This window comes from Vipera berus (genome assembly GCF_964194415.1).
Source record: "Vipera berus genome assembly, chromosome: 3".
Lineage (NCBI taxonomy): Eukaryota > Metazoa > Chordata > Lepidosauria > Squamata > Viperidae > Vipera > Vipera berus.
In genome coordinates this window covers 73,916,890-73,941,911 of record NC_138204.1, presented here as the reverse complement: position 1 = coordinate 73,941,911, position 25,022 = coordinate 73,916,890, and the positions used below count along the sequence as shown (strand labels likewise).

General features: G+C 38.9%; 1 protein-coding gene across 1 annotated transcript in view; it reads left to right on the top strand.

Moving 5' to 3' along the window:
- Nucleotides 1-4,905, top strand: part of LRRIQ3 (leucine rich repeats and IQ motif containing 3) — a gene marked incomplete at its 3' end in the record, with an annotated part of 57,652 nt that extends 52,747 nt beyond the window's left edge. Inside the window, exon 8 of the mRNA XM_081325494.1 lies at nucleotides 4,707-4,905. Within this exon, the coding sequence (XP_081181620.1) occupies nucleotides 4,707-4,905 (199 nt within the window). The remainder of the gene's footprint in view (nucleotides 1-4,706) is intronic.
- Between the last annotated feature and the right edge of the window lie 20,117 nt (nucleotides 4,906-25,022).

Sequence of the window (25,022 nt, the reverse complement as noted above, 5' to 3'; positions counted from 1 at the left end):
CGTACATTCTAAAATATTAAATACGTTTAACACTGCCTAGAGTTGGTATGAAATAAAGGCAACCTGTAAACCTAATGATATTTATTTATTTGCCACATTTCTATAGCCTCCTGAATCTCAAAACAACTCTGAGTAACATGCAACTGATAAAAATCATAGGAAAACAATAGAAAACCAATAGCAATAAAATCCCCCCCCAAAAAACCTGGTGCATAGCCACACTTCTTTAATGAATCCACATTCTCATCCTACCCTGGCATCACCCTATCCCAATGCCTGGAGAAAGAGCCAGGTTTTAAGTGCTCTCCAAGAGGATACAAGGGTAGAGACTTGTCGTAACTTGTTCTGTACCAGCCTACTACCGGCCCTGCAGAAAAGGCAGGGACAACCCCTTTACAAATGGCAAGAGGCTGGAACTAAGCCTGCCAAATTTATTAACATAAAACAGAGCAAAACAAGACACGAACCATGAAACAGGAGCTATTCAAACGGTTGCCTTCAGCAAACCAGCCCTCCCACACATTCCCCTTTTAAACAGTTCAGGGCGTGGCTTCTCTCTGCCTCCTTCCGAGGTGCCCCATTGCCTTCCTCTGTTTACTCCTGATTGACTGCCTCCTGCGTCGGGCATCCTTGAACAGGGCCAGCTGTGGGTCATCTTCATCCACGCTGTCAGGCTCACATAGCTGGGTCTGCGTCGTGACCAGGTGGGAGGGGCCTGGCTGAGGGCTCTGTGGAGCCTCATCAGCAAGCTCTCCAGCACCCTCAGCAAGCTCTCCAACACCTCCCTCCTCCTCCTCTGAATCGTCCGACCCAACTGCCGAACCCACAGGCTGACCCTGAATCACAACATAACTCAGAGGGAAGGTATTTGTAGAGCAGAGGCTGTAACAAAAAAGAAATAGTAAGGAAATATATAAGCACTTGTCAGCAGAACCAGAAATGGAGCCTGCAGTACAGGTGGACTCTGACCATTAGATCCGTGACTGTTTCAAATTATGACAGGGAATTACAAGGCATGCTCATAATTATGAATGTTGCAACATCCTTACAGTCACGAGATAAAAAGTTAGCATGTATTGCAGCTCCTCCTCTCTGCCCATCTCTCCTCCCACATCTAGGCCACCCTGCACAGCAGCACTCGACTGCAGCACTAGGCCAAGGCAGAAGTAGAGTCTCGGGCCTTTGGCAGTCTCAGACAAATCCTATGGCCCGGGCCTTAACTTTAGTTCTTGTGCCACTGCTACCATTGAGTGCTGTTCTCCAAGGCACACAAGTTTTGGGTAATGGCACAATTGTCCTTGTTGCCCAGTGTTCTCAAGCATCTGCCATGCACCTCTTCCTGTACCATCACATCCGTGCAGTCTATCCAACGCAGGACCTGGTCACATGAAACCTTGTTTCCCAAAGGCCACCTTGGAGCTTGAACTAGCAGGACTTGGGAGGTCTTCTGAAGCTTTTGATAGGCCATGTGGGCTCCTCAACAGCCAGAGAAAAATGCCTGAATGCAGCAGATAACTCAGGAGCACTGGGTGACAGGGTAATTGTGCCCTTGCCCAGGATGTGTGCCCTACCCTGCTAAAACTGACCCAAGGTATCTTTAACCAACTTACTGCTGTCTGATTTGCTATGCGGGATATAATAGAACAAATCGCTGTTAATAATAAAGTATCCTAAATTTTAAAAAAGAGTGCAAGTAGGAAAAAAAATGCATTTCTAAAAAATTCTTAGAAAACTATAGTTAATACTACAGTACCCATTCATTATATTCTATAATTATATATTTTAGATAATGTTAGTAATACATTAAGGTATGGTATCTGTTGTTTTTGACTGGGGATATCGAATATCACAGTGTACTTTATTTATTATTTTATTAGCATCCTGATGAATAATCTTTGCCCGTATACCTATGTTTTAGAGCTAGTTACCTATGTTTTAGAGCTATTCTATAATGAGCAAAATAAATGTGGGGTCTTACCGCTACCATTTATGTCACTAAAATGTGACATAAAAATCATTGATTAATTGATTTATTAAAATGGAAAGTAAAAAAAGAACATACCATAGTTTCCGGCGTATAAGACTTACTTTTTAACCCTTGAAAATCTTCTCAAAAGTCAGAGGTCGTCTTATACGCCGGGTGCTGAAAATTTAGGGACAGGGCTGGCTGGAAAACCTGGAGCGGATCTCCCATTTAGTCTGCGCAGGGAAAGCGGGACCAATTAGAGAAGAAGCTGCAGTCTGTGATTTTTTACAGGCTGGGGTCTGGGCGTCTTTCCTTCTAAAGTTGAAGAGCAGCTGTAGTATATCCCAACTTGAAAGGCAGGTGGGGAAGGCAGCAGCCAGAGCAGCGGCTTAGCTCTAAGGACACATTTGACTCAGGAACTGGGCGGGCTGGCTGGAAAACCTGGAGCGGATCTCCCATTTGGTCTTTTTTAAAAAATAAATAAATAAATCCCATTTATATCCTGCCCTACTCCGAAGACTCAGGGTGGCTTACAATTTAAAGCACAAATCAATGTGCTTAGCAATAGCCTTCATTCTGTGTATATGCCTGTTTATTAGGGCTTTCACACACACACACACCCAAGCAGCATTATTACAAAGTCAGCTTATTGCCCCCAACAATCTGGGTCCTCATTTTACCTACTTTGGAAAGATGGAAAGCTGAGTCAACCTTGAGCCTGGTGGGATGTGAACCTGCACTAATTGCAGGCAGCTGGTGTTACTTAAGGCTCTGCGCAGGGAAAGCTTTAGAGTGAATTAGGAAAAGTGAAAAAGTTAATTAGGAAAATAGGTGTTACCCCCCGTTGATAGGGCTCGCAACTTGGGCGTCCTCCTGGATTCACGACTCAATTTTGAAGACCATATAGGAGCCGTGACCAGGGGGGCTTTTGCCCAGGTTCGCCTGGTGCGCCAGTTGCGGCCCTACGTGGACCGAGATGCCCTACGCACAGTCACTCATGCGCTCGTGACCTCCCGTTTAGACTACTGCAACGCTCTCTACATGGGGCTGCCCTTGAGGACCACTCGGAGGCTTCAGCTGGTGCAAAATGCGGCCGCGCGAGTTGTGATGGGGGTCTCCCGATACTCCCATGTAACACCTCTACTCCGCGAGCTGCATTGGCTTCTGGTTGCCCTCCGGGTGAGATTCAAGGTGCTGGTGATGACCTATAAAGCCCTACATGGCTTGGGTCCGGGATATCTGAGGGAACACCTGCTGCCGGCATCAAGTTCCCTTCGTCCAGTGCGCTCCCACAGGGAGGGTCTTCTCAGGGTGCCACCGGTAAGAGATTGCCGGCGGACGACACCCAGGGATAGGGCCTTCTCAGTGGGGGCGCCTGCCCTTTGGAACCAGCTGCCAGTGGAGCTGAGGACTGCCCCCGACCTCCGTTCATTCCGCCGGGACCTGAAGACCTGGCTCTTCGAGCTCTCTGGCCCAGGCTGAGGATTAATCTTATTTTAACTGGGGTTTTATTTATACAGGGACAAATGTAATTTTTTTTAAACTTGTTTTTAACTTTTGTATCTTGGTTTTTAATTACCCTGTAAACCGCCCTGAGTCCTTCGGGAAAGGGCGGTATATAAATGTAATAAAATAAATAAATAAATAAATAAAATAAATAGGGAACAGTTGCTGGAATTGGGTATCTGTAGTTTAACGAAGAGAAGGGTAAGGGGTGACATGATAGCAGTGATCCAATATCTCAGGGGCTGCCACAAAGCAGAGGGAGCCAAGCTATTCTCCAAAGCACCTGAAAGCAGGACAAGAAGCAATGGCTGGAAACTAGTCAAGGAGAGAAGCAACCTAGAACTAAGGAGAAACTTCCTGACAGTTAGAACAATTAACCAGTGGAACAACCTGCCTCCAGAAGTGGTGAATGCTCCAACACTGGAAGTTTTTAAGAAGAGACTGGACAGCCATTGGTTTCCTGCCTTAGCAGGGGGTTGGACTAGATGACCTCCAAGGTCCCCTCCAACTTCTTCTTCTTCTTCTTCTTCTTCTTCTTCTTCTTCTTCTTCTTCTTCTTCTTCTTCTTCTTCTTCTTCTTCTTCTTCTTATTATTATTATTATTATTATTATTATTATTATTATTATTTAATCCACTTGCACTGTTTTATGTTTACATGTTTGATGACAAACAGCCTTATGTTTATAAGTGACAGTTTTCCTACTAAGCACCTGCATGTCATAAGCATTTGAATTAAAATTACCATATTAAAATCAAATCTGATGTTTTTTAATTTTTATTTGGTGTGCGTTGGAAGAGGGGTAGTCTTATACGGCGTGTATAGCCCAAACCCTATAATTTAACAGGAAATGTAGGGGGTCGTCTTATACGCTGGAAAATACGGTACCAAGTCCAGTTTTTTTTTTCTTTTTATGAACCTTTATAATCCCTTTTATTGGGGTGGAGTCAGGGTGACTGGATGGAGCTGAGCATTTACTGGTCGGATGCCCTTCCTGATACCTATGCAGAGTTCACAGCAGATATTTATTCTTTGTGCCCAAATAGGGAAACATCTGCTGCTACCTAGGATTGAACTCTCTCAACCTTTAGAGTGGGAGGCAAGCATCTTCACCTCTAGGCCAGTGCACCACTCTAAGCTCAATCACGACAACAATAGAAGGGAGAGTTTTCAATATCTGAGTTAGAACTGGTAATAATTATGAATTCTTTTCCATTTCTCTCCCCCCCCACCAGGCAACAGATGTTACAAAAACAAAATATTGAAGAGAAAATATTTAGGAAATACATGACGCACGTAATGGCAAGGGAGAGATTTGAACAATCTAAGGCAAAACTTAAAGTGGTGAAGGAACCTCGTGTAAAATTATTGTACTCATTACCAGTCATTGGCAGTTCAGGCACTGCTGTGCCTATTGCAAAGTATGAGGACTAACTAAGAAGGTAAGGAAAATGAACACAAACCTAATTTTGACGTGTAGTTTAAATGTTTTAGACAAAAAAAGTTAATCAACTTCTAGCTAACCCTGTATATGTTTCTTCTAATGCTGATTTTGACAACACTCAAAAAAAGAAGCTGATGATTAAATATAATGCATAAATTCAAATATTTCAGCTTTTCCAAATAAAGAAAACACAGCTGTAGCCTGTTGTGCTAATTGTTAGCAAATGTTGACTTTTAAGCAGCAAATATTTCAAGCATGCATACAATTACCTCTGTATTTAGCTTTAAAATTAAATTATTCAATGCCATATAAAAATAATTGAGGAAAAATTCGTTGGTTGTTAATGCAACCAAGTAGCATGAGTGCAATTAAACATGTTAACTATACTTATTGCAGGCAGGACAGCGGGAGCTTTGCCTCAGTGATTCCTTTGTAACTGTATATAGAACAATGCCATAAGCTATTAGCTCTGGATAGAATGTATTTTCAGTTGCTCTCTGGCTATGCCTAATGCAATAATTTGGTCCCAGCTGCTAACTTTCATTAACACGCTGTGTACTTTGATTAGTTTCATTAGCTGCTTTCCTATGTGTAATTAATTATGTTTCTCATTGATTCTATTTTAATTCTTTGTATATATATTTCTCCATGTGTGTCATGGACAGGAATGGAAAACTCAGCCAATTGCTAGGAGGAGATGTAAGGTGTTTTCTTGCTTCACCTAATTCAGTCATCAACCTATTTCCAATTTTACACAGCCATTTAAAGATCTCCACCCTTTTTTGATTGTGTCATTTTCTGTGCAGTACTCTTTTCACAATTTAGATGTACTGCCATAGGCACGATGAGATCTTCTCTTTTAATTATTATTTTGCCCTGTAGATCCATATGGGATGCGGAGAATGGTGTTATAGAGAGCTGGGAGCAAGCTACACATTACATCATTCATGCATTAATGATTACTTTTATTAAAAAAAGCAAGTAAAAAAAGTAAATAAGCAGTTGTCTTCGTAGTCTGTTTCTAATTATGAATTGACACACAGAATAGTGAGGATTACTTGTTATAATATTGTACTTGTGTTCAAATTTGTAACACCAATCAAGTTTATATTAGCCAAGCCAAGTATCACTTTTTAAGATTATCTGTGCCCAAATTTCCCTGCCATTTTTTCTTATTATGTATTATGTTTCTTTTCTAAGCCTATAATGCCTTGAATTCCATTTATGCTCTGTAACAGTACAATATTCGGAAACGGATTCTATACTGTTTATTTATTTTTAGGGTCATTTCCCCCCTCCCCCCCTTCTCTCTCTCTCTCTCTCTCATATATATATATATATATATATATATATATATATATATATATATATATATATATATATATATATATATATATATATATATATATATATATATATATATATATATATATATATATATATATATATATATATATATATATATATATATATATATATATATATATATATATATATATATATATGTGTGTGTATGTATGTATGTATGTATGTATGTATGTATGTATATGTATATATATATATATATATATATATATATATATATATATATATATATATATATATATATATATATTCTTAATAATTTTTAAAATACGAATCCCAGGCATATTTACTTAAAGTATAAAGTCCTTGAACACTGGGATGGATAAAAACAGTCATTTATTGTTAAAAGGTCATTAGAAACAATAAAAAGCAACCATATGAAACATATCTACCTAATCTAAGCTTTTGCTGGTCCTCTGCCAGGGTCATCAGAGAAAGCATTGAAGGTTGGACCGTTTGTAAGCTTGTTTAGTTCAGCGCTCTGCTCATTGAGCGCATGATGGATCCTCCTCCAGCCAATTGTGATTGTTCGGACCGTCTTGCATTGCTTTTCTGGCAGTAAGACTGTAGATAGATATGTTTAAAACAATTGAAACACACACACACACACACACACACACACACACACACACACACACAGAGAGAGAGAGAGAGAGAGAGAGAGAGAGAGAGAGAGAGAGAGAGAGAGAGAGAGAGAGAGAGAGAGAGAGAGAGAGAGAGATATTCTGTGATGAAGCAGTAGTTTGTTCCACAGGGAAAGTAGGATATTATTAAAACTTAGCCTTCTGTTTGCTTTATGTATTGAAATGTTGCTCACATTTTGTTCACAATCTTCTCACAATGCAAAAGTGAATACATTTTTGTAAGCATATTTCTCCTGTGTCATCTGGAAGGCCTGCCAGAATCCCACCAGGCAGTGCAGTTAATATCAACTCTCCAAAAATTCAACTCCACTTCACAGACTTGAGAAATGACTTAAGCTGTTTTATTGAAGACAAGAAAGAAGAAATAGAGAAAATCTTTTTATTTCCGAACAGGAGAATGAAGCTCTAGGTATTTGCCAAGGTTTAAATTGTAAGCTTCTTTCTACCATCTTTTTGAGGCAATGGATGTTCGAAAAGTGGAGAATCCATTCCAACCTAATTGTTCTGTCTGGCAGAGAATTATTTGTTGCTGTCTTGCCAACCCCAGTCCTGGCCGAAGCTACAACAAAGAACCAGATCATTATTCCTTGTTGTAGATTTTGGCAAAAATGTCTCTCTGTTGGTGATGGAAATAAGGCTAAAAAGGAATGTAATATTGATAAAGGTTAATTTAAAAGGTACTTCGTGGAGAGGTACACCAAGTCTCCCACCTGGAAGGGCTTCTGGGGCCTCCTCTTTTTGTCTGCCTGCGCCTTGGTGGTCTCCCCGGCTTTTACCAGGGCCTCTTTCACTGCACCCCACACATTCCTCATGTGCATCATCCACTCCCTGGGTTGGCAAGGCAGTGACTTCTCCTGGCTGTACTCAGGTATGGGAATGACATCTCTGCCATGCACTACACGGAAGGGAGCAAAGCTGGTGCTAGGATAGGGCATGTTGAATCAGGGAAAATAACAGAGGTTATACCCTAAGTTGGCATTATTTCAGACTTGAAAGACCATTAGCTGCTAGTTAAACAATAAAATTGCTTACTATATATATTACATCATTGCTGTCCATCAGAGAAACTGTGGAATTTAACTTTCAACCTCAGCTCATAGTTTTGCTTATCAGTCAATCATACATGTTCTATTTGATAGCTTCAGTTGCTTTTTAAGAGAGGCTTATTAAGGCACTTTTTGGCACTCAGCACTTTTACATATGTGTTTATCTATCTATCTATCTATCTATCTATCTATCTATCTATCTATCTATCTATCTATCTATCTATCTATCTATCTATCTATCTAAAGGTAAAGGTTCCCCCGCACATGCATGCTAGTCGTTTCCAACTCTAGGGGCCGGTGCTCATCTCCGTTTCAAAGCTGAAGAGTCAGCACTTGTCTGAGGATGTCTCCGTGGTCATGTGGCCGGCATGACTAGATGCCAAAGGAGCATGGAATGCTGTTACCTTCCCACTGTAGTTGTCCCTATTTTTCTACTTGCATTTTTACGTGTTTTCGAACTGCTAGGTTGGCAGAAGCTGGGACAAGTAACAGGTGCTCACTCTGTTACGCGGCACTCGGGATTCGACCTGCCAAACTGCCAACCTTCTGATCGACAAGCTCAGTGACCTAACCCACTGAGCCACTGCATACACACACACACACACACACACACACACACACACCTTTTTTGAGAGAGAGAGAACAACAGAATATCATTTTTAATGTGTGCCAGTGTGCTCACAGTAAAAAAACAATAAAGGTTATCCTATCCTCTCCTGTCCTGTCCTGTCCTGTCCTATCCTATCCTATCCTATCCTATCCTATCCTATCCTATCCTATCCTATCCTATCCTATCCTATCCTATCCTATCCTATCCTATCCTATCCTATCCTATCCTATCCTATCCTATTTTCTTAGGAAGAAGTAGAGATCAAATGGTTAACAATTATTTATTATATGAAATCTACTGAACAGTGTACAGCAGGTTTTGTTTCACCCAGTGTTTAACTACATGACTAGTTTCTGCTTCCCAGAGATTTCTTGGATACTATTCTTTATAAAGGTTTCCCCTGTCCAGTCATGTCTGACTCTAGCGCGTGATGCTCATCTCCATTTCTTAGCCAAGGGAGCCAGCCTTGTCCAAAGACACGTCCTTCATCATGTGGCCAGCATGACTATATGCCAGGTTGCATGGAATATGCCAGGTTGCTGTTACCTTTCCTCCAACCAAAGTGATACCTATTTATCTTCTCACATTTGCATTTTTTTGAATTGCTAGGTTGGCAGGTGCAGGAGGTGGGGCAAATAGTGGGAGGTCACCCCTTTGCATGGCGCTTGGGTCTCAAAACCTGGGCTGTCAAATTTCCAGCTGACAAGCTCAGCATCTTTAACTGCTGAGCCGTTGTGCCCCCTGCATTCTTAAGGTAGGGATGGACAATGCCCAATCTATGGGCTGTTGCAGATTAGCCCTCAACCACCTCTGAATCACCAAGATCATATTTAGAAATATGATAGTTAACTGCTGAACTATCTCCTACTGGTTTTCAGCAGGAAGACAAAACAGTGCAGAAAACCTAAAGAGCAAGCATGATGGAGTAAACCTACTAGTAGATCTGATTATGGGTCATTCTTACCATTTGTGGTGGTATGCAAATCAATCAACATTTTTTCTATTAAATAGATGTACATCATTTTTGTTCAACTTTTGAACAGGATGGCTGCTTTGCTGCTTTTACCATTCCTTCTCAATTATTTCTGGTTAATCTATTAATTGTCTAGAATTTTATTTAAGACAATATCCTTTTGAAGTTTTATTTTCCCATAGTTTTATACACAGTTGATAGTAATTTTAAAATAGAGGGTGGCTTTTTATGTACGAATATCTATTGCCTTTTGGGGTAAGCAACTTTATGCAAGGGGCAGAAAAGTATGAATTAGTAAGACTGACATATATTAGAACAATAACAAATATAGATAGAACCATGTAAATATCATCCATGGTTCTTCTACATTCCTTTCTATCCCTACAATTCATCCTTGTTTTCACTGTGCTCCATAACAGCCTTTTATTTAAACTCCTCCTCTCTTTCTTTTTGAGGATCTCATCAACTCCAACCATAGTTTTCGTAGTCTACCCTTCCTCTTGAAACATCAGTTTTCATATATTTGTTTGGCAATTTAGTCGTCAGTTATACTCTCTCTGTGTACTGTATATCAGCCAGTAACAAAAAAATCATTGCATATAGAACTACACCCACTTTTTATATCCCCAGCCATCGTGCCTATAATAATAAAAACATATACTGTACGTAAATATCCCTTAGATATTTATCATTATATATTCATTAAAACCCAAAAGGACATGAAATAGCTTTCTCTTACTCCTTGCTGTAAGTTGGCCATTTGCTAAGCGTGCTGTTTATTATCATGCATACTAACTTGCAGCAGCAGCAACAAAGCTACCAGTTTTTATTTCCATATTCATGTAAAACATTCTCTAATTCAGGCCTGTTTACCATATGCTTTCTCTAATTCACCATATATATATGGGTATTTTTCCCCCTCGCTTTCATAGTTAAATAGTTAAAAATCTATATTGTAATATATGTACATTATGTGTTGAGCAAGTGTACATAATAGGCTGAGTATATAATGAGGAGTTAGTTATTTCCATGAAAGATAGAAGTACCTGTGGTGGAATTCATTTTGGTAAAGTGCTACATCTTTGACTGAAGAAAACGATCTTACACATATTTTACATGACTTCCGGAGAAAAAAGGAGGAACCTGCCCCACTTTACATCGGAGAGAACTCTGTAGAGAAAGTTTCCTCCTTTAAATTTCTGGGAATCTACCTCTGTGAAGATCTGACCTGGAAAGTTAACACAACTCAGGTGGCTAGAAAGGCCCAACAGAGGCTTCACTTTCTTAGGGTCTTGCGGATGAACAGGTTAGAACAACAGCTAATGACCCTCTTTTACCGGTCTACTATAGAGAGTGTCCTCTTGTATGGTATTGTGGTTTGGTATGCTGGTCTGACAGCCACGGATAGGAAAGTATTACAGAGGGTAGTGAGCACAGCACAAGACATTGTGGGCTGTTCCCTGACACCACTGGATGACATCGCCAGGGCTCGTTGCCTTGGAAGAGTGAGGAAGATTCTCAGGGATGACTCACACCCTGGACGGTATCTCTTTACTCTCCTACCATCCGGTAGGAGATATAGGAATATAGCCAGCCATACCAACAGGCTGAAAAATAGCTTTTATCCGTGGGCTGTTAGGCTTTTAAATGGGATATAATCTAATGCAGAATTGACTTGGGAGGCCGGTGTGTGGTGCAGTTGGTTCACATAGTGTGGTGGGATGGAGGGTTTGTTGTCACTGTGTGTTGGGGGGAGAGAGCATGGGGGGAGGCTCAGCTAATCTCAATGTACACAAGTTGTACTTTGACAATAAAGGTTTATTATTATTATTATTATTATTATTATTATTATTATTATTATTATTATTATGGTTTACTCTTGCATAGATAATTTTAGGCTTTGGACTCAGTGGTCTACAGAAGCTAATAATAATAGCCAAATTCTTACCTTGGGAATAACTGCCATTTCACTGTAGTATTTTTAAGGGGAAAAAATGATTTAATTATGCATACTGTATAACCAGCTAATGATCCTCATGATACCTTTAAGAGGAGGAGAAGGAAGAGATCATATGGCAAACAATGAAAGCCCCATCATCTTTACTTCAGTCGGGCCTGATGGTTACCGTCATGTCTGAAACCCATTGTATTCTTTCCCCCCCCTCTTCTTTGTTCTCTAAAAAGACACAGGAGATGTGAGAATATCTCCTTTGTGTTATCAGTCCCCAGAGAGATTACTAAATTATCATGAAAATATGCCGACAGTGGGCATGTTGGCTGATTCAATTCATTCAAAATCAATTCCCAATTGACGCAGAAATATAAGCTTTATTCAGTTAAGCAGCCCAGTTAAAGGAAAAGAAGGAAATCTGATTTTGCCTGCTATGTTTACCACTGAAAAAGTTCTTGAGATCAATAAAGGTATATTATGCAAGCTAAGAATTTCACCATGTGCTGAAGGGCACATACTTTTCACAGATGATGATTGTACTTATTTTCAGTGTAAATTTCCTTGTTCAAGGTAGTGATGTCCCAAATACCTCAGGGTGTTGTCACGAGTCATCAAATCTAACCATAATGGCCAGTGAGCAAGTCCTGTTGAACTCTGTGGGACTTATTTTAGAGTAGACATACATGGGATTGAACTATAAACATTTATTTCTACCTGCAGAGTTCAAACAGGCATTTTGCTTGAAAAGGAATCTCCAATTTCACCTCAAAGCATCAAAGACTTTGACATTTCATCTGAAAACAAATCTCTTCACTTTGCTTTGAACATCACTTTCAGTGAGATTTTAGGACCAATCCTGGTTTTTTTGAGATTCAGTATTATATATTATGTTCTGATTTAAAAACATATGTAATATATGATATAAAAGGATACAATCATGTTGTGTATTTTTAATCTTTGAATAATAAATTTACAGCAGAACTTTCCAGTAGATGGCAGCATCATTCAGTCTTTTTAAAAGGTGATACAGTGCTGAATAAAGGACAACAAAAATCTCATTTAATTGTGAAGGAAATGTTAATAGCTGTCCAGAAACATAGTCATTAAAATGCTGTTATAAAGGTATCCATGTTGATGAAGCCACCAAATGTTTGATTATTATTTGATTTTCCTATTAATAAACACTTGGACAAATTGCAGGAGAATTTTGCTTGGTCCTTTTTGATAAAATAAATCTTTCTTTGCCTGACTAGGCCTTTTCTTTTCTTTTTTTAAACAGATGCAATATAACAAGGATGAACACAAAGGGACTAAAAATCTAGCTGATTTTTATAGATCAGATTTGCTTTAAAGATCGACCAGCAAGCTATGATGAATTGTTTTAGTTACCAACGGGAACTATTTAATTCAGAGTCCATCGGAAGAATGGAATTGAAAGATTCCTTTCCTTAAAGGGGAGAATATTTAAATAACTGAAATACAGCATTTTGTCTTTTCCCAGACTGCAACATTCTGTGAGCTTATGCTGCTTCTACTGTGTATTTCCATGCAATGAATTGTGGATGTGAAAAGGACTGATCACAAAATAGAGCTTTCTACTACAATCCGAGACAAAATAGAAATGTGTGTGCATAACACATAAGAATGGACTTCTATTCCTTACACAAAAGCAGTACACACTCTAGAAATATATGCCCTATGAAAATTGAAGGCAATGCTCTAGCTACCAGAAAGTCAAGAATAGATGCTTAAAAATCTTGTCATCTACAAATATAGTGTAACAAACAGATTTATATATTAGAAATGAATTGACTTTTTTTTCCATTGCTGTATCTGGATATTTTCCCAACCTTTTCTCCTCCTAAATCTAATTTTGGCTTTTAGCATACAATAATAGTTGTTGAAGGGACGCGGTGGCTCAGTGGGTTAGGACGCTGAGCTTGTCGATCGGAAGGTCGGCAGTTTGGCGGGTCGAATCCCGAGTGCCGCGTAACAGAGTGAGCGCCTGTTACTTGTCCCAGCTTCTGCCAACCTAGCAGTTCAAAACCACGTAAAAATGCAAGTAGAAAAATAGGGACCACTACGGTGGGAAGGTAACAGCGTTCCGTGCGCCTTTGGCGTCTAGTCATGCCGACCACATGACCACGGAGACGTCCTCGGACAAGCGCTGGCTCTTCGGCTTTGAAACGGAGATGAGCACCGGCCCCTAGAGTCGGAAACAACTAGCATGCATGTGCGGGGGAACCTTTACCTTTACCTTTACCTTTAATAGTTGTTGAAACAGTTGAAAAACAAAATAACAATCCTTGTATTATCCTTTGGGTAGAAAATCAATCCAATTGTTTTCAACAATGGATGTTCTGGCATATTTTGGAAAGGCAGTATGACTGTTTACCATGCACCTGTTCTTGGAAACTGCTCAGAAACTATTGTTAGCATTAGGGCTGTGGCCTTGACTGCATAACATCCAGCAGTGTTGTGGTTTAGTCATTGAAATTCCATATGTAATTACCCAGCAAAGGTGTGACTTGGAGACTTGCTTTGTGCTTTACAAAGTATGCTTTTTTTAAAAAAAAATGGTATGGATTAGTCTTGCCTTCAGACCAACAAAAAGCTGTATTGCATTTCCAGCCTTTCAGTTTCCAAGAAGCCTTTGTTTCTGCAGGACTTACACACTAGGGTCATTCTTCCTTTATCCCAGGGGTCTTCAAACTTGGCCCTTTTATGACACGTGGACTTCAATTCCCAGAATTCCTCAGCCAGTGTGCCTGGCTGAGGAATTCTGGGAGTTGAAGTCCACGTGTCATAAAAGGGCCAGGTTTGAAGACCCCTGCTTTATCCCTTTCTACACCTTCCTCCAGATAGTAATTATCTTGTCAGATAAATAGATCTTGAAAGCTTGCAACAATTTTGGAAACCTTCAGCTAGTCTAATAAGAATATTGTTGCCTCTGTTATTTTTTAACAAACAAACAAAAAAATCTTAGCCACCATAACATGATCACCATTTCATAACCAATATTATTTATTCAGCACATCCATACAGGCTTTTTAAAAACCTTACAAAGTCCTTCCACTTGAAATGAAAAGATGTGAACTGGTACTGGTTAGATACAAAACATTTTGTTATTACATAGCTGTGATTTTTTTTGGGGGGGGGGCATAGTATTTTCCAACTCAAATAGAACTGGTTGTCCGCTGGTTGTTGGACATTTCATATGTGAATTGGTGGGATTATTTTATAGCCTCATGTTACAAAGCAGCAGAAAATATAAAAGCAAATTAATTATCAATGTAAAATATTTGGAAGAGTATGGTTGGTGTGGAAGCATTGTTACTGATTTAATCCCAGTGGCATTTTTGCTGCTTATTAGTTGAGCTCTGGGCATCCCAGTTCTGCGTGTTGACAGCTCCAATTATGGGTGCTGCTAATGGGCTTGTGCTTGTGGCCTGCTAGCTCCCAACTCTCCTCCAGCACCTTTACAGAAATTTAAATAGGCAGTAAATGTATATTTATACAAATGAACACAAATGACTCACTGTGAAAATAAACAGATGGGAAGCTTGCTTCAAGGTCTGATATCAGCAGCGTAGAGCCTGTCATTTTAAAGACAAGAACCCCTTGGTGAATCTACTTTTTCTCTATAAAGTCAATAAAATATCATGACTATGTAGAGAGCTTATCAAATTGCTCAGCAAGAATTATATAAAGAAATACTCCAACTAGTAATAAAATATATCATCTTTAAAGACTCTAAGGACAATGGCAAATCAGCCCACTGTCATATATGCTGAACCCACAGTGGACAACCAGATACCTATGAGCAATTGGTGCAGGAGAATCCTAATTATTTTTTCCAGTAACTATTATGTCAAACAATCAGTATACTAAGAGATATATTGAGTGCTGCCAGAGACGCTGTAGCTGGAGTATAACTAAGTGGTCACAGATTGACTGTCCTTGATAAATTTGTCTAATTTTCTTCCAAGCTGGCAATTCTCCATCTTGTATTAGGGAATGCCATCATTCGATTATGCACTGTATGAAATTAGATTTCCTTTTGTGTGCCTCCACTCACCCCATATTCAAATTCACTAGATGCCTTTTGCCCTCACTTCTTGCTAATTTTAATGACATGACAACTACTAGGGTTATGCAGTGCTAGATTTAGATTTAATGGGGAAGAAGTGGGAAGGTGAACACAGCACCTGTTGTAGATTCACCAAAACAGCTGTATCAGTTTCTATAGCTGAAGCAGCAATCTCTACACAGCAGCCTGATAAACTGAAAAGATGTGGTTGCATTAATGAGTCACACATAGTAGTTGTGTTCATGCCCCCCCCATGTGTTCTGAAGCAGCCTTTCCAGTCACAGAACAACTCTTAAGAAACCCTTTGAAATAAGGGAGTTTAGTACCCCCAAATATATTTCTGTATATTTCCCTTTCCCAAACTGCTTTAATATACTTTTTGTCCTATAGTGCAGGGATCCCCAACCCCTGGTCTGCAGCCTGGTGCTGGTCTGCAACTGGTTGGGAACCAGGCCGCGCAAGTGGCGGGCAACGGTGTGAGCGCATGAAGCTTCATATACATAAGCAATGGGCATGCACACACAACCATCCCATCTCCCCACTACCACCACCGCTGGTCCACGGAGCTGGAAAGGTTGGTGACTGATGCTATAGTGAAAACTGTAACATACTGGGTTTCCCACATAAAGCTGTATTTAAAAACTTCATTAAATGATGAAGAATATGGACTGCTTCTAATAGTGTCAAAGTGATAATCAGTTGATTTTAAATTTATATCAATTGGTTTAAGCACCCGTACCATGCCCTAAGTTGAATGCAGACAAAATGGTAGAAATATCATGCAAATATTATTAGTTTGTTTCTGTTATTATCTGTATATTGCTTCTCAAGATATGTAAAGTATGCAAAACAATGCTAAAAGCTAAATATAGAAACAAACAAAAGAGGAATAAATAAAACTAGGAGGCAAGAGGAAGAGACTCATCATTCATATTAGAAGGTTTGGGTAAAGATACACACACACAAACAAACATGCATGGGTTAGTTAAGGGTAATGAACTTCCACCCAGCTGATTTGGGTGATCATGAACAAAGTGAAAAAGATATGAGTTTCACGTGAGAAAGTTTGATTAACTGATTAAGGACAATCAGCAGATCACTCAAAGAGAAATTGTTATCAAACTTAGCATTTCACAGAAATATGTGGATCATGTTACTGATATTTTCTGTTTTATTAAAATATCCCTATTACAAGTAAAGTTATCTAAGTGGAGGTGTTCATTGTTAAGCACCTTTGTATATAAAACAGCACCTTCCACCCAGATCACAAATTTATCCAGGAAAATATTATCGACAAAAAGAGATCAAACAATAGCTACATTCTCTCTCCCATGGAAATCACCTAAGAGTGAAACAATCGCTAATGACATCAACTTTACTAATAATCTTGGAATTTCTTTTCACACTTCCCACCAAGCAGTGTGAATGAAAATCTTACACCTTTTGGGGTTTAAGTTACCGTCTTATGTAGAGTCTTTTTCTTAGTCTGAGGATTGTATGCCATGCATATATGCAGGGCTTTTTTTTCTCATAGAACGCTCAGAACGGCATTCTGGCACCTTTTTTTTTTGAAAAAAAAAAAAGCTCTATTGGCTTTAGGAGTAGGCAATCTTGGCCCTTTTTTATGATTTCTGGACTTCAACTCCCAGAAATCCTGAGCCAGCCACGCTGAGGTGAAAGAGAGAGGTTTCCAAGCTGAGCCATGCTGGCTCAGGAATTCTGGGAGTTGAAGTCCTTGAGTCATAAAAGAGCCAAGGTTGCCTACCTTGCACTAGAGGAGGACATTAAAATTATTTACAAGGTTACTTCTTTAGGAACTAAACTTTTAGAATCTAAAACAGCTAATTCAAAAAAGTCAACAGGAAAGAACCTCATATTTTTCATCTGCTTCTGTCTTTTGGAAGGTAAAATTAGATAACAAAATAATCTATTTCCTATGTTAACATCTCTGAAATGAAATCAATAAAGGTACCAGGAAAGAAATTAGAAACATTTTTCTCAATGTAATATGTCTAATTTAGCTGATGCTAGAAAAAAAATAGTATCTTTTGTACACTCTTGAAAACTATTTTGAATCTATAACCATCTATTACAGTTAAACCACTTTAAATTAAACAATTCTTAGGAATGAAATATTCTTAATTTGGACTTTACTTTTACTGTTTGGACTGTTGTGCGTTTTGAAAAATAGATTATTTAGAATCTAGTTATGTTGCACTTCAGTCTTTAAATAATTAACCTAGTATATACATAACAATATATGATGTTTTCCCTGGTGAGCTTAACATCAATAACAACATTTATTAAAAAGGCTAAAATAATTTCTGGGGGTATTATCTGTGTAGTAAAATTTTGGACAAGCAGTGATCATGTTACATATGTGCATAAGCGTAGTCAGTAGCATATGCATTTTTAAAAATATCAAACATGCAAAGAAACAAAAATAAGTCCAAAATATCTGTATTACATCCAGAAATGCTAATTTTGCAACCAATATTTCTCATCCATAACTATGGCACCCTAAGGATACCTGCATACATGCAAATGCTTCTGTGGGATCAGTAACGCAGCAGGGATTGCTTTTTCCTTCCAGTAACAGATTGCTGGGAAATACCAAACATGGCCTTGAGAATTCCAATGTTTGTTACAAATTTTTCTGGATGTGGTTGGAAAGAGGCTGTTTGGCGCCGGAGACCACTGCCACAAGGAACACAGCTCTGGGTCGGGGTTCAGAGCAGCTCTGGGTGGGGGCTCAGCATGGGCCGCAGTGTGGCAACTGCGGGGAGGGGAATCCCCACGGCATGTGGCTCCAAGCCGCAGGGGTGGGGGTGCAAAGGATGGGTGGTGACGCTGTAGCAAGGCACCGGCATCGCTCCCAGTGACAGCACCTCTGAGTTCCGGCACCTTTTTTTTTTTTTTAGCAAAAAAGCACTGCATATATGTGGCTAATCTCATGCTATAACTTTTGTCTTCTTCATCTCACATGGTTCAACTTCCTTATTTTGTAACTGCTTGACAAAAGATTATTTCTAAAAAGCTTGAATGGCCTGGCTAATGTTTGTCCACATCTTTTCATGTTTAAAGTGAATCTTTTACTGAATACAGAACAAGGTCATTCTAATTTTTGTTGTACAAAGTTTCTCTTTTTTTAAAAAAAAAGTTCTTGTTCAAATTCTTATGTTTTTATCCTGCCTTTGCCCCATTTTTTTCCCATTTCAATATTCCATTCACAGCAAGAACTCTGTGAGCTAATAACTGATCAGAATGAGTTTCATTGATGAAAACAGATTTGAACCTGAGTATTCTAGAATGAAGGGACATGGTGGCTCAGTGGGTTAGGATGCTGAGCTTGTCGATCAGAAGGTCGGCAGTTTGCTGCATAACAGAGTGAGCGCCTGTTACTCGTCCCAGCTTCTGCCAACCTAGCAGTTTGAAAGCACGTAAAAATGCAAGTAGAAAAATAGGGACCACTACGGTGGGAAGGTAACAGCGTTTTGTGCGCCTTTGGCATCTAGTCATGCCGGCCACATGACCATGGAGACGTCCTCGGACAAGCACTGGCTCTTTGGCTTTGAAACGGAGACGAGCACCGGCCCCTAGAGTTGGAAATGACTAGCACGCATGTGCGGGGGAACCTTTACCTTTACTTTACCTTATTCTAGAATGACACTATAATACATAAATTCTGTAAGGTCCATCTGCCATCATGTTTTAATTTTAGCATATACTCTGCTATAGAATTTTAGACACTTGTATGTCACTTCTTCCAATCCCGAATCCATGAATTCAGTAAACAGTTTTAGCCACATAACAATGGCTCCAGGAACTCATCCATAAACAGAGATAATAACACAGATCAGGTCTAATGGTGTTGTGAGAATTACTGCACATAATGGAGCACTCAGAATACACTACATATTTGCTACATATTGCATTGCACATAGTGAAGTTGTGTCAGTATGGCAGCTGTCCAGCAGTAGTGGAATGGATCCAAATTCAGAGTATTGCACTTAGATCCCATTCAAATTAATTTTCTTTTAAAGAATTGCATTTCAGATATGGCCCATATGGTTTTCCTCAATTAGCAAGGAGGAAGGAAAGCAACAGTGCAGAATAGTGTGAATCTCTGAAAATTTCTCATCGTAACAAAAAGTGCATTGCTAACATCTAAAAGTGACAACTTCTCATTATGATTGATATCTTTATATTGAGCCTCACTGAATAGTTTGAACTTGTACTTTTGTTGCCTTATTATAACTTAACACAATATGCTTAAAGAAGCAAGAAATGAAACATCTCCCAATTTTCACATTATGGAGAGCAGGTCATTGGAGGTGTAATGAAACTTATTCTTGTGATATAAGGCTGTGTGATCAGGTGAATAATAGAACATTTCCTTATATATATTGCCTTGCTGAAAGCTGTCAATACTTTTAGATCATGAAAATGAAAAGAAATACATTTTTCAAAAATGAAAAAAGTTGTAACTCATTTCTCAACCTAGCATTAATTCAGAGAAAATCAATAATGAAATATTATCAATTATTTGGAGGGACAACTACAGTAGTTCCATCTTTGGCTGTCTTCAGGCTATATTTCTTAAATGTTTTCTTACTCTGAAATTGGAGGAGGTGGCTTCAGGCTGACTGTACATTCAAAATCCAGCCCCCTCCCCCTAAAAAAAATGATTTATAGCTTTTTAAAAGTGTGTGAAGGACAAGTCATGTGATCAATGGCATTTCCCATGAAAACAGTGGATATTTGTATTCGCCCTTTAAGACTTCTTTAAATGAAAAGTAGGCATCAGGTACTTTCACGACATGAATAAAAAAAATGAAAATATAAGAAGACTTTTAAATACCATTTCTCTATATATCATACAAAAATGCCAAGAGGGATTTCAATTATAGCAAAGAGTGTCTGTCTGTCTACATCATCTCTCTCCCCTAAAGAAGTATATACAAATGCAGAAGATTTAATAATACAAAGATTTGCTTTGAAAATATCAGTGACAAAGCTAAATACCACTCATGTACTGAGATGCTATTGTACCGCAAACCAGGTCATCTACCTGCGGGGCTGACTTTTGGTTACCCTTTTTGAATGTCTCCTATGATAGAAATACAAGCAATTCTCCAGTGTGCTCTGCTCTTTTGATCTGGAGCAAAGACTAAATTCTCACAACACTCTGTGGAGTTCAGTGACAAAGATGTGCAAATGGCTACTTTGATTGTTTAAATATCAAAAGTTGCAGGCCCACTTAGGACAGAACTGTGAAGAGATGGGCAGGGTTTTTGCACTTACAACATTGCTGCAGGCAACTGGGAATGCTGCTGTGAACTAAGGCGTCTCTTGGGCATCGTCTTTGTAACAGATTTCAGAAGCTAAGGTAGTTTTGCATTTATGTAATAAGAAAATGCCTGGGATATCCACAATAAATCATCAAAGCAATCAAAGCATCCTCTGTATAGATTTTGTGGCTTGTTCAGTCTTATTTGGTCTGTAGCTCATTGTGGCATGAATTAAGCCAGGGGTCTTCAAACTTGGCCCTTTTATGACTCATGGACTTCAACTCCCAGAATTCTGAGGAGTTCTCTGGCTGAGGAATTCTGGGAATTGAAGTCCACAGGTCATAAAATGGCCGAGTTTGAAGACCCCTGGATTAAGCTGATGAAGAAATGCCATGCCCTGGATACCGTCCCTCAGAATGAATAGTTGTAACTACTTGATTTGGCCACCTAATGAGAAGGAAGGACTCACTGGAGAAGAGCCTAATGCTGGGAAAGATTGAGGGCAATAGAAGAAGGGGACGACAGAGAATGAGGTGGCTGGATGGAGTCACTGAAGCAGTAGGCGTGAGCTTAAATGGACTCCAGAAGATGGTAGAGGACAGGAAGGCCTGGAGGAACATTGTCCACAGGGTCGCGATGGGTCGGACACGACTTCGCAACTAACAACAACAACAACAACAACACTTGATTAATCCCAATGAAAACAGAAAATGGCTTTACACCTGCTTATGTTTTTTTCAAAGAGTAAGAACCTGGCCCTTTCCTGATGCTGCTAAATCAACTTTCACAACTTTGGCATATCCAAAGATCACAGTGGTAGAATTGCAATCCCTCTAAAATCTGACAGGATAGAAGATTTTCACCCATGAGCAGAGCAGTTTATATCTGGTCTGATTTCATGGCAGCAACCACATGAAATGATAAGTAACAAAGCCCTTTCTTCTGTCTCTACTGATAGTAAATTTTGCTGAATCTGGTCTTTAAAAGGTATTCCTTTCTCCTCTTAGTTTTTTTTCCAAGCAATAAAACAAAACAGGAAGAAGCGCTGTGAACTGGAGAATCCTTATGAAACCATTCACTGTGAGTAGACATTCAAGTTATAATAGTAAAACTAGCATTTTCCTTATTTTTAACACCTTTGCATATAATGAAATACATTAATTTATTTTTATTTATTTATTTTAATTCCATTTATATCCCGCCCTTCTCCGAAGACTCAGGGCGGCTTACAAGCTTAATGTCTGTCTGTACATTCTTCAGTCATTTGTTAGTTTTAAAAAATCAAGATGACAAAACAATCAAAACTCTGGCCCTTTTTGGACTCATTAGATTCAAAATCATCTTCCATAGAACTTTGTTTCGAGTCAACATAAGTGAGGGCTAAAAGTACTTCAATAGAAGGAGAAACTGACACATGATTTTCAGCAACAGATGACTGACATGTGTAGATTGTCAACATCTGAGTTATTTTTAACAAAGAGGCAAATAAGAAAGCCTTTGATCAATATGCAAAGGTTTTGGAATTCTGTTTATAATTTTCCATTTCCAGGTGTTTTCCTCCCCTCTACCCTCATCTGTCATTTGGGGAGGAAAGCCATGGCAAATCTAGACAGCACACTAAAAAGCAGAGACATCACCCTGCCAACAAAAGTGCGTATAGTCAAGGCTATGGTCTTCCCAGTTGCAATGTATGGCTGTGAAAGCTGGACCATAAGAAAGGCTGAGCGCCAAAGAATTGAAGCCTTTGAACTATGGTGCTGGAGAAGACTCCTGCGAGTCCCTTGGACTGCAAGGCGATCAAACTGGTCAGTCCTAGGGGAGATCAACCCTGACTACTCTTTAGAAGGCCAGCTCCTGAAGCTGAAACTCAAATACTTTGGCCACCTAATGAGAAGGAAGGACTCACTGGAGAAGAGCCTAATGCTGGGAAAGATTGAAGGCAAGAGAAGAAGGGGACGACAGAGAATGAGGTGGCTGGATGGAGTCACTGAAGCAGTAGGTGTGAACTTAAAGTGATTCCAGAAGATGGAAGAGGACAGGAAGGTCTGGAGGAACATTGTCCATGGGGTGGTGAAGGGTCGGACACGATTTTGCAAGTAACAACAACAACAACAACAAATGTGTTCATATTTTAATGTACCAATGAATTTATTGATATGCTTTCTTACTGTTAATTTAGGTTAGTGTAATTAAGCTATTTTTAATCTGGTTCACAAGTCAGCAAAATCTGAAGTTTGCCCTAGTTGAATAAAGCACAACTCCAATAACCCATAGAAAGAACCTTGAACAGTCAATGAAGCATTTCTGTATACGTTTTATGACAATTATTATTGTTAGACTTTTTGGAAATGTTTCCGAGTCTTTTTTTTTATAAAGCTTTTTCTTTTTCTCCTTGGAGTGAGGAATCATTGTTTCCCCTCTGCACGCTACATAAACCTCCACTGCAGCACACAACAGAATCATTGCTTGAAGTTCAACAGAAGTACCAAGAGCTTACGACTTCTCTCCCTTTTGCTTCTTAAAATTAGCGTTTGGCACAACAGTGGGCCGTTCCACTTCTGACACGGTTGTGCATGAAAGAAAAAGAAGTTAATTCCTTTTGATTTCCGCCAGTTAGTGTTAAACTTATGAGGCATGAAATCATCTAATTCTCAAGAATCCGGTTTCTGCAGAGCTCCCAACAGAAAACATTTCAGCATCAAACATATGGGCTTGTGTCTCACAAACCGTAGGGACGTTTATTTACTGACACCTGGATTTGCTTGCCCTTGAAAATATTCAGGAACTAAATTTTAAGGATAGGCTACAAGAATCATATTGGCTATACAAATGAAATCGGTGGATGTCTTAATAATTAGAAGGAATATACAAATAGCAAATCAAGAGAGTAAGTTGAATAACTTTCCAAAAGAGACTTCTTAATGTTTTGAGAAATATTGTGAGAAAGAAACAAAGTTTATACTTGTTTATAGTTATTGTGGTAAAAGAGGAAGCCACTTCTCTATAGTTCTCTTATGCTTCTTTCCTTTATTATAGTCTTATTTTTATTTCTTTTCTGTTTCTATTTTTATTTTTTTTCTGGCACTTTTAATCTTTCTTTTTTATTATTTTATTTTTCTTAGTTGGTATTTGTTTTTATCTTTTTTAATTGCAATGCTTAATACAATTATAATTTTTTAAAAAAGAAAATTGAAAATATCAAAGGTAATATTTTCATGTTTTATTTGGGATCTTCAGTGTCCATGCTACCAGAATATGAAAACCAGAATATGAGAGTTAGGAAAACCAGAATATGAGAGTTAGAGCAGATCCAAGAAACAGGTTTTGAGGTCTGTTATAAAAACCCAGTCCACCACAATACCAATGAAAAAGAAAAACAAGAAATCCAAGAACAAACCAGCATGGTTGCACAAAGATCTCTCTGATAAACTGAAAGACAAAAAGGGCAAGTACAAAAAATGGAAAGAGGGACACATAAATAAGGCAGAATAATAGCCCAAATCTGCAAGGATAAAGTCAGGAAAGCTAAGGCTCAGAATGGACAAAGACTTACGACAAAGATAATAAAAAAAAGTTTATTTCAACATATAAATAACAAGAAAAAAGTCAAGGAAACCATCAGTCCACTAAAGAGAGAAGATGGCAAGGAACTAACAGGTGTAGAGAGAAAGCAGAGCTACTTAACTCATTCCTTGCATCAGTCTTCACGCAAAAAGAAACTATAGCCCAAGCTACCAAAAACCTAACTATAAAAGACAGACTAGAAATAAAAATTAAAATAAGCAAGAAAATGGTTATAGAACACCTATCTGATCTTGATGAGTATAAATCACTGGGACCTAATGGTTTACATCCCAGAGTTCTGAAGGAGCTGGCAGATGTTATCTCAGAACCACTGTACAATATCTTTCAAAACTCCTGGAGCACAGGGGAAGTACTTGAGGATTGGAAAAGGGCTGATGTAGTTCCCATCCTCAAAAAAGGAAGAAAAAGGTGCTCACTTCGGCAGCACATATACTAAAATTGGAACGATACAGAGAAGAGTAGCATGGCCCCTGCGCAAGGATGACACGCAAATTCGTGAAGCGTTCCATATTTTTTTTGAATAAGTTTTCTTTTCTTTTTTTTCCTTTTTTC